General features: G+C 38.1%; 1 protein-coding gene across 2 annotated transcripts; it reads left to right on the top strand.

The window, feature by feature from the left end:
* Positions 1 to 124: 124 nt before the first annotated feature.
* On the top strand, positions 125 to 7,145 carry eef1akmt2 (EEF1A lysine methyltransferase 2). Of its 2 annotated transcripts, none has more exons than XM_042432576.1 (6): positions 125 to 290; positions 1,830 to 1,895; positions 2,755 to 2,869; positions 3,306 to 3,413; positions 4,997 to 5,213; positions 6,816 to 7,145. In XM_042432576.1, the coding sequence occupies exons 1-6, from the start codon at positions 181 to 183 to the stop codon at positions 6,911 to 6,913; spliced, it is 714 nt and encodes a 237-aa protein (XP_042288510.1). In that variant the 5' UTR covers positions 125 to 180; the 3' UTR covers positions 6,914 to 7,145. The 2 variants fall into 2 exon arrangements, with proteins under 2 accessions (XP_042288510.1, XP_042288511.1); XM_042432577.1 differs by having other exon boundaries at positions 274 to 290; positions 1,830 to 1,885.
* The last annotated feature ends 2,951 nt before the right edge of the window (positions 7,146 to 10,096 follow it).

Genomic DNA, 10,096 nt, shown 5'->3' with positions numbered 1-10,096 from the left:
GCATCAAATGTTAACATTTATGTTTAAAACTGTACATTGTCCCAATAAATACAATATACAACAAAATATAAAGACCTGTGCCAACAACAAACAGTAGAGGGCAGCAATACGCCAGTGCAGCGTCTAGTCTGCTTAACCAGAAGAAGAAGAAGAAGCAGCCCTGACAGCGTCCTCTCCAGCATGGAAGAAGCCACAGAAAGCACACATGGTTGTGGGAACACCTCGGATCCAGAAGAAGACAGATGCTCAGATAGTGATTTTGGACCTTCAAAACTCGGAACAAAAGAATAGTAGGTGTTGTGATCCGTTGCTTAGTTACGTAAATGTACGGCGGTTGGCTATTCTCCTCAGTTTCCGCAGCTACAGCAGACAACAACAAAGCTAACTGATATCACGTTTCAGCACTTTAACAATAAGTTTTTAAGACTTTTTCCAAATCGATAGGAGCCACCACTCATTTAGGCATTTTATCCACCAAACAGTACTGTAATAAATGTTCAATTTCGACAGAAATAACACGTCCAGGCAGCATGTGGTTTTTAGAGGATGAATAAAGTTGAGATGTTAACTAGAAGTGTTGTTGGACAAATAAGAGGACAAATGTGTGGCTATTGTCTGTTTAGAAAAAAATATAGAGTTGTAATTTGTTATGTGTACATTAGCTGTTAACCATTAAACTAAACTGGTGATATTTGCTGTTGTCATGGGAACATGCAGGAAAAACACACGTTTTATTTTATATTAAAGGGGACCTATTATGCTCATTTACAGCTCTATATTTTTATTTTTGGACTCCACTAGAGAAGCTTTGCATGATTCACTGTTAAAAATAACTTTATTTATTATTTATCTTATGTAGGCCCTTTATGCAGCCCCTCAGTTCAGCCTCTGTCTCTAACAGGCAGTTTTATAAGCTCCTGTCTCTTTAAGGCCCCCTCCTGATGAGCCCACTCTGTTCTGATTGGCCAGCTTTCTGGAAAACTGCCAAGGGGCAACCGTATCAGAGTTGTGTTAACTTACCACTGATGCAAATCCAACATTTCTTGCTTTACTGCTTCATATTAAAAGTTTTTAAATGACAAAATAACAGGAGACTTTATTGTGAAGAATTTACAGGAAATGAAATGTGTTCCTCACAGAGTTAGTGGTGCCTTGTTAGCGGCAAAACTGGGTGACACAACAACATCTGTAGATATTTGGAGCTCTTTGTTCAGCGGATCAGTTAAAAATAATGCAGGGAGGAATAGTACAAGCAGAAACAGCCATAGTGACAATGATGTTTGATGAAGAGCTGCAGACAACCAGCATACCTCCAACAAGTAATCAACTTATTTTACTTTGCTGTGCTGTGTAATGGAAAAACACTCATAGCGTGCCAGCACGACTCAAGTCCTGGCTTGGCGTGACTACCCCCAAAACATTGGAAAAAAGTCATAATGTTAGTGAAGCGGAGCAGTGAACTCGCTTACTGTGAAGAAATCTGTCACAAGCCGACGTCGGCGTCGGCTGAAAATAGAAAAATACATTGGAGGCCGAGCGTTCAGAGCAGTCTGAAGCCGGTGCTTTTTGCTCACATATGTTTGCCTTATTATTTGACACTTTGGTCACTTTTAACATGAACATCCGACATTGTGACATTATATATATGAACGAAAATAAGAAAAACCATAATAGGCCCTCTTTAACAATTTAAATAAACTCAATTAAGACTACTTATTGGACTATATGTTTAATTTAAAAAAAAAGCTTTGTCATGTTTTGTCAGCAGTTTGTCATCTGTGCCCATAGTATTTTTGTAACAAATTGTCAATGTCCAACCTTTTGTGCAGTTGGGAAGATGCATACCAAAAAGAACTTGAGACATTCAAAGACATCGGGGACGTTGGTGAGATTTGGTAATCATACAGAGTATTGACACACATTCTTTAGAAGCATGGTTAATGTTGAAATTAAAGGAAAGGTTCACAATTTTTCAAGTGTGTCTTAAAACAACAGTCAGGTGCTCATATGAACACTGAAAGAGGTTTTCCTCGTTGTAATCATTCCTGCTGTTCATACTGGCTATTAAAAGATCCCCTTCAAATGTGTTTTCAATGTAATTGATGGGGGACAAAATCCACAGTGTGTCCACACAGTCAATTTGTGCAAAAATTTAAAAGTTTATCTGAAGCTTATATGGGGCTCCAGCAGTCTGAATCAATCATATCAGGTGGATATCTGCCACATTTACTTTTTTTTATCATAAAATTCCCTCTTTGTGTTTCCTTGTTGAGCTGCAGTGGAAGTATAGTAACAAAAAGAGGAACTTTTGCACCACAAAGACTGTAACATTGAAAGACATCCTCTTAATTTGACTAATTTGGATGGCTGAAGCTTCAAATTAGCATCAGATAAACTTAAAAAATAAATTTTTGCACAGAAGCAACCTTGTGGATTTTGCCCCCCTCACTTACATTGTAAATGCATTACGAAGGGATCTTCTAATGGCCAGTATGAACAGGAGGAACGATTACAGCAAGAAAATGTTCATTTGGGCACCTGACTGTTGTTTTTAGACAGACTTGAAAAATTGTGAACCTGCCCTTTAAATCAATATTTCTACCAGTTGTTATAACCTTAGTGTCCCTGGCAAGGTTATTTCCCATACCAAAATGTTATGGTTCCTAACCATAGACTTGCTTAATACAGTATTTTTGGTTTCCTGTAATAGCTGGTCTTGTCACTAAACTCTGTGTATTTCCATCTTCTTGTAAGGTTTGGCGAGGAAAGCATGAGCCGCATTCTGCGATGGATGGACAGAGCTAACATCCCAGAAAATGCTGCCATTCTTGACATTGGCACTGGAAATGGAGCTTTTTTAGTTGAACTGGTGTGAACAGAGTAAAAATACATTTGACACTATTATGATTTTTATTTCAAGGGTACTGCATGTGAGTGCTCACCCAAATTACAACAAAAATATAGTAACAGCTGTGGATTACCAAGGGTAACTGGAATATTGTCGTTGGCAAATTTTTTTTGTCAGAGTTTGGAAAGCCACAATCTCAATGCCTTTTATCTCTGTTGTATTGGGATCGCGGCAGAATCCTCAGCTATCTCAAGACCTTGCCAAATACTATCTGCATGACTAGATATGACTATGGTAGTAATAGGGTAGAGAAAATTGTGATTTAGGTGATCTAAACCTTTAATGGATTGTTTGTATATTAAAGCTAGGTTCACTGTAACGACCCTGTTAACAAACTTTTAAAACACATCTCCACAACAGTTGATAAGCTTTATTCTGCTGTGTTTTTTGTGTTTAGGCGAAACACGGTTACAGGAATCTGACGGGGATAGATTATTCTCCAGCATCTGTAGAATTGTCCAAAAACGTCCTGCAGGCGGAGGACTTGACGGATGTGACTGTAAAGGTGAGTCCTGTTTGTCATTATAACAAAAGTATTACAGGTAACGTTCACATTTATAACCTTTATTTCACAAAATATCAAAACACATTTACCAGCCAAATGGTCTATATTCTTTGCATGGTTATTATAATTATTGTGAAAAAGACTTACAGTTGTGAGATGTGAATTGACACCAGACATACTTTCTAACTGCGATATGAAAGCGTTTATGTGTACACACAGGTGTTAAAGTGGCATTGACACTTTTAACTGATACACTGCTACACTGTGTGAATATTTCTAGGGCTAGCTTATCATTCATGAATCAACATTTTGTGCAAAAATGAAATAACTTAAATGCTGCAACATATTATTTCAGTGGATCTGGTGGTTCTCAGGTTATGCACAAATCATCCATTGATGCAAAATTAATAACCTTCATTCCTAAATGCCAATGATACAATATAGCTTTCAGCATACAGTGGGCCTATGCCCATGCCTGGGCCTGGGAAGGTTAGAGGAAACTCTCCTGTGTTTACCGTGTGGGAGGGTTGGATAAGAAGAAGGCCCTGAGAGTGGTGGAAGTCTGCCCACCATTCAGATTTAAACCACCTCAAACCCCAAATGAATTGACAGGATTTAACACATCTGCTAACAAGTACATGCAAGAAAAACAGGGTTTAAATGCTGGCTGGTCTATAAGGGCTGTCATGATGAGTGAGTTTTCCTCTCCTGTGTGCATAATACAGTTGCATATAGTTTCTGTGCATCACACAGCTATGACGGTGTGTGCTTTGCTTGGGTAGAGAGCCTGCCATTGAAGTCAATATTGACCTTAGCTGGACTGGGGTAGCACAGTGGTTATATGGCTGCGTGTGTGAGAGAGAGAGAGAGAAATGGTATGTTGGCATCTTGTCCATATTGCTAATACTGCAGAATGCCAAAATAACTTGTGTGAATGTGCTTGTGTTTGTGCATGTGCAGCCCTGCATGGAGTCTGAAGGAGTGTGCAGAGTTTCAGCCACGTGATTAAAAAAGCGTGTTGCCTCAAAGGTCATTCTTACTCTCAAATCTGTCAAGCCTCGTCTCCGTTTACATTAGTCACTGTCTACTGCTGCTTTGACACTTCACCTTCATACATTCTTCCTTTAACATCCTCCAAGTTTTTTTTCCCCTGTTTTTATAGGCTCACACTCAAATTGAACTCTGTCAGTTACAACAATATATGGACATTTCTGTCTCCAGTGAATCACTCATAAATCTCAAATTTTGTGACCCATGGTTTGTGAGTATGTGGCTCTTCAGCTCACCCCAGAGATCTGGTGTTATGCCCCTCGTCCAGATAAAGGGCTCTTTTCACTGGTTGTATGGTAGGTCAGCAACCTCTGGAGAATTAAGCGCGGTCATGTCAGCAGTTTTAATTTAGTTTTAAGTGATCCAGTGAGGTATTACACATTTAATCTTGGTTGATGCTGAAAGATTTCTTCTGCCGGTAATGATATCGCGTACCCCACATCTAAAAAGTCAGACTAAATAGTAGTTTCCATAATGTACATTTGCTGTAGGGGTGTTGTTAATCTTAATTTGTCAACTTTTCTTCATTTCAGGAGGTGGATTTCTTAAACTGTCAAGGGGAAATAAAGGGTTTTGATGTCTGCATCGACAAAGGAACTTTTGATGCAATAAGCCTAAACCCAGACAACACCACAGAGGTCAAAAAACTCTACGTACAAGCTCTTAAAGATGCTCTTAAGGACCAAGGACTCTTCGCTATTACTTCCTGTAACTGGACAAAAGAGCAGCTGCTAGATCGATTCAGTGAAGGTGAGGGGAAATGCTGAAATTAATTATTGTAGGTCTGATCATTTATTTTGATCAATTTTTGTTAAATCCTGTTAAATGCTTTTATGAGAGAGCTGCGTAGGGCTTGCTTCTTGGAGTGCACAGTTCTCCCAAACAACTCCAAAGCACATTATTTTCAACATATCTTGATTGGTCACTCCAATTATGTCAATTCATTCCTTTCTTTGTTTTGATTGTGCCTTGATTAAACAATTTCTAGTCTATATTTTATTTTTTTTATGAAATGTAAAAAGAAACACACTCTGGTCATTTCCGATATAAGAAATAATTTTGTTAATTGCTTTTGAAAGCAGCAATATGTTTTTAAATAAATGCGTTGAGTGTTTTGATGCATCCATTCGTATTGTATGGAACAGTCATTCACAGTGGCAATTAGTTCTGTATTAATGCAGTTGTAGAGGTTTTCTCATGTTCATATAAACTCAAAAGAAAACATGTAAACTTTTTAGATAAATGTGTGCATTAGACAAAATTACCTTTTACAATTAAAGGTGCAGTGGGTAGAATTTAGTGGCATCTAATGGAACAGAAATGGAATTTAATATTCATAAGTACGTTTTAATTAGTGTTTAATCACCTGAAAATATGAATCGTTGTGTTTTCGTTACCTTAGAATGAGTCCTTTATATCGACATAGAGAGCAGGTCCTCTTCCACAGAGGCTGCCGTGTTTTTACAGTAGCCCAGAATGGACAAACCAAACACTGGCTCTAGAGAGGGTCTTTCGCATTTTTCGCAAGTTTCACAGCCACCTTAGGTTTTCCTACACGCTTGGATAGGGAGGTGTTATCAGTTGGTTGCAATCTGTAACCACACCGCTAGATGGCACTAAATCCTACACACTGGTCCTTTAAGTAATATTCACAAATGTTTTCTGTGGTGGATTAGTGTGTTGATTTTCTATATGACCAACATGATTAAATGGCTGCCTGGAGAGGAAAACCTTAAACATTAAAAATCTAAAAATACATGGCATGGTTTGTAATGTTAAGTACAAGTAAGTTTTGCTGTGTTTTAAATGGCTTAAAAAGCTGGGGTAAAAATGTAATCCTTTAGGTGTACATCAGTGTAATTTATAGTCGTGCCTCTCTGACACGTAACATCTTTTTATTTGGGAGGTTTGTTGACTGACACTCAGTCAAAACACAGACACAGTTCCACGACTACAGCAGTCTCCTGGCAGGTTGTTAAGCTGCAGGCAACAACAGCCTTGTAAAGTCAGAATTTCGGCAAGCTTCCATTGGCTGTCACTCTTCTCAGTGTAGTCACTCTGGAGAGCCTGCAGGGGGCCAAAGGGCCATGATATCTCATCTGTCACACTGACAGCCTGTCTTTACTAGGCCCCAGGATGCACCGCAGATGGTGGACGGATAGTTCTTGACTCACAGTTCTCTTCCTAACCCCTCTGTAGCCATAGTCAGCAAGAAAAGACTCTCAGGCATGTTTGTGTTTAAGACAGCGTGTTGATGTTTTATAAGTTTGTCAACAGAATGTAAATTGCTTGGTAAGTTTGCATAATGCACATTTCTTCACCTGTACGTTTTTTCTCTGCGTTGCCTCACAGGATTTGAATTTGTACAGGAGTTGCCTACACCCAGTTTCCAATTCGGAGGCAAGATTGGCAACAGTGTGACAGCGCTCATCTTCAAGAGAGTACACTGATTTTCAAAGCAGCAGCGTAGGAGGAAATTTGTTGTTTTTTGTCCCATCAACTCTGCAGCCTTGTGTTTATCACAGGAAATCACAGAACCTGTACCAGTACATCATGACATGATCATACAGGAACTGATTATTTACTATTCCTTTTTTAAAAAACAGTATATGACAAAGCAGACATACAGTGCAATTGAGTGGGACAGTTCTTTTGAAATAAATTAATCTGTTTTGTATCGTTGCTGTTGTATTATCTTTACAATGATCTACAGTGTTATAGGCTCCTCTTTTTTGTAATGTAATACATTTATGCAGACAATTAACAAAATTATTTAATTCAATTTCAGCTTCAAGGTTGTTTACATATGTTCAAATGGTGCTTTCATGGTGGAGTGTATTGCCAATATCTCATGATTATTATTACTATTCCAAAAAAAGGAATTTTTTATCAAATTACTTTTTTTTCTTTTTTCCTAAACAGCTTCGATGCATACACAGGAATATCTGATAACTCCTGTCTTTTAAGTGGATTATAAAACAAAGCCATCATCTGTCCTATTCACAGAATATCATTGATGTCACAGCCTGTGTTTTAAAATTGCATGATGTAAACTAGTAATAGAGAAATGTCAGATTAATTGATATTTGATCATATGAAATGTTTTCACATGAAACCTCTTAGCTCTGATTAACATTAGCTCTCTGGCCCTTGAAGAAATGCTGTTTTGACGTAAAAGAAGGTTCCCATGTCTTGTGGCATCCTTTCATTTGTGAACTCTTCACCTTCATGCACCCGCTGGCACTTTTTGACCATAATATTACTCAGCTGAGGCTATTTGTGCCAATAATTTAACAAGACAGGGATGTTTGATTTAACTAATTATCATGCCCGGAAGCCAAAATGTGTTCTTTATCTCTGAATATGTTTTCCCCTGTTCCATAAATCATATAATGTCCCCTCCAAATTACTTTGCAAGGACCCTGTTCAAAGTCCTGACCCACAGGTTTTAGAACCACTGTGCTGTCTTATTAAGTAGTTAATTCCATCTATCTTTCATGTCACATGAAAAATAGCCTCTACCTAATTGGCTAAACTGGAAACCAGCAGCGCTTGGGGTCCTGAAAACCATGATTAAGAACTTCGGACATAATGAATAAACAAGAGGCCATGGCTTCTGTGAGGAGAGAAGCTTGTCTGCCATTTCCTCTTGCAATGGCTTCATTAATCTGCCAAACTCTGGATCCTAATTGGAAGCTGGGCCAGTGGCCCAATGGGAGCCATCGATGTTGAGGCATGCTGTTGAGTAAACACATGAAAGCTTTACAAGAATTACTGCCTGGAATTTTACAAGGCTCTGGATATCCTGCCTGGATGTGCGTATTATGCCTACAAACGTAGGCACAACTCTCACAGAGACTTTCCCATGAAGTGAAAAAGCCTCCATTCATCTCAAGCTCAATTAATTGTTGTCTCCTTTACCTGTGTCAACACTTTTCCTATTGTGTTTGAGACATCTTTTAGGTAGCTTGTTGAGTATTTGACATTGGAACAGTGTCGTTAGATTTTGATTTATTAACTTCATGAATTTAGTGTAGCCTACTCATTTCCCACGCGTAGGTACTACTGCTAAGAGACAGACTTTGGTACATTTCTGAATGCCTAAGTTAAGTCATGAGTTGTGTGGTCAGTTTTTCCATGCAACATCATTCCCAACAGTGGATTCATGAATGAAATTATTATTCAGGAAAAAATACTATTAAGTGAAGTTTCTTAAAACACCATGAATAATTTACAAGAATAAAGTAATTATGGTTACGGCAATATCCTCCTGACACTCCGTTATTTCAAAAACGGGAAGTTGGAAGACTTTCTTTCTGTCATCTTTGAAAGTATTTCATTACCGTCCACCATAAAGTAAAATAAATCATAAAACTTTGGCTCTTGCTGGTTTCAACTGAGCTGTACAGTATGTTTACCACAGTCAGCACTTTCACGGCTTCTGGGTTGGCACTTGTTCGAAGCTACACTTTTATTCCACTCATAATGTTAACCTATAAGGTTTTAGACTTGATGCCATAGCCCACTGGCTGCCCTACCAGCATGAATACCACGCTTTCATTTTAACCTCTCAAGTGTGATACTGCAAATATTTATGTTTTTTCACTCCATCTCCCTGGAAACATGTTTGAAAGTCTCTTAATAGGATTTTCGTGGATTGATTGAATTACTGCACCATGTAGAAGTGAAGTTTTCCATGGCAGGAGAGCCAATGTGGAAGTGGGGAAGATTCCTCTTTCAAGGCATTTCAGATCTTTTCACACTCCGCCTTTTGAGTAATGGTTACCACAGCTACATTACAGCGAAATATATAAGTGTGAATGGTAATCACAGTTTTTTTTTTTTAAATCAGTTGTTTCCTGTAGATGTGTGGGGTATTGTTTTAGCCTAATTACAAATACAACATTGAAGTGAATGACAAAGAGGCATAAAGGCAACTTTGTTGATTAATAAGTGTAAATTCTGCTTTCATTGTAGTACTATGAAGCAGTGGTAGAAAGTAACTAAGTACATTTACTTAAGTACTGTACTTAAGTACAATTTTGAGGTTCTTGTACTTGAGTATTTCCATTTGATGCTACTTCATACTTCCACTCCATTACATTTCAGAGGGAAATATTGTACTTTCTACTCCACTACATTTATTTGACGGATAATATGACAAGCTTTTAAAATACAACATATTGTTTAAACCAGATTAAACCAGTGGTTCCCAAGCTATTTGATGTTTAACAAGAAGCAGCGTGTAGTCACATTTCATGAGAAGAGAAAAGAAAGTTAGAGAGAAAGTCAAAAACTGAAAACAGTTTTGTGTATCAGAACTTTGTTTTTTCTTCTTTCCTCCCATTAATCATCTCAAGACCCCTCAGATTTATCCGGTGACCCTTTGAAGGGGCCCAACCCCTAGCTTGGGAACAAATGGACTAAACTGTATATAAAGTAGTTCAAACTAGCTCCACCTCCAGCAGCTACAACAGTAACATGCTGCCTACACACTGATGCGTCAGTGTTAATAATCTAATGAAGTCATATATAATATATCAGTCACAGGGACCAAACTACTAAATCACTGCTTTTACTTTAATGCTCTAAATACTTTTTGCTGTTATGTAGGATTTTTCATGCAGGACTTT

The sequence above is a fragment of the Thunnus maccoyii genome, chromosome 14 (genome assembly GCF_910596095.1).
Source record: "Thunnus maccoyii chromosome 14, fThuMac1.1, whole genome shotgun sequence".
Taxonomy (NCBI): Eukaryota; Metazoa; Chordata; class Actinopteri; order Scombriformes; family Scombridae; genus Thunnus; species Thunnus maccoyii.
The sequence above is the reverse complement of the archived record's forward strand: the minus strand, read 5'-3'. Positions and strand labels throughout refer to the sequence as shown.

What these genes read in the sequence shown, in the direction of transcription:
- eef1akmt2 (XM_042432576.1), top strand. Translation starts at nt 181, where the DNA reads ATGGAAGAAGCCACAGAAAGCACACATGGTTGTGGGAACACCTCGGAT. An exon ending in AAACTCGGAACAAAAGAATA is followed by an intron (nt 291 to 1,829) that starts GTAGGTGTTGTG and finishes CCTTTTGTGCAG; the next exon opens with TTGGGAAGATGCATACCAAA. An exon ending in GAGCTTTTTTAGTTGAACTG is followed by an intron (nt 2,870 to 3,305) that starts GTGTGAACAGAG and finishes TTTTGTGTTTAG; the next exon opens with GCGAAACACGGTTACAGGAA.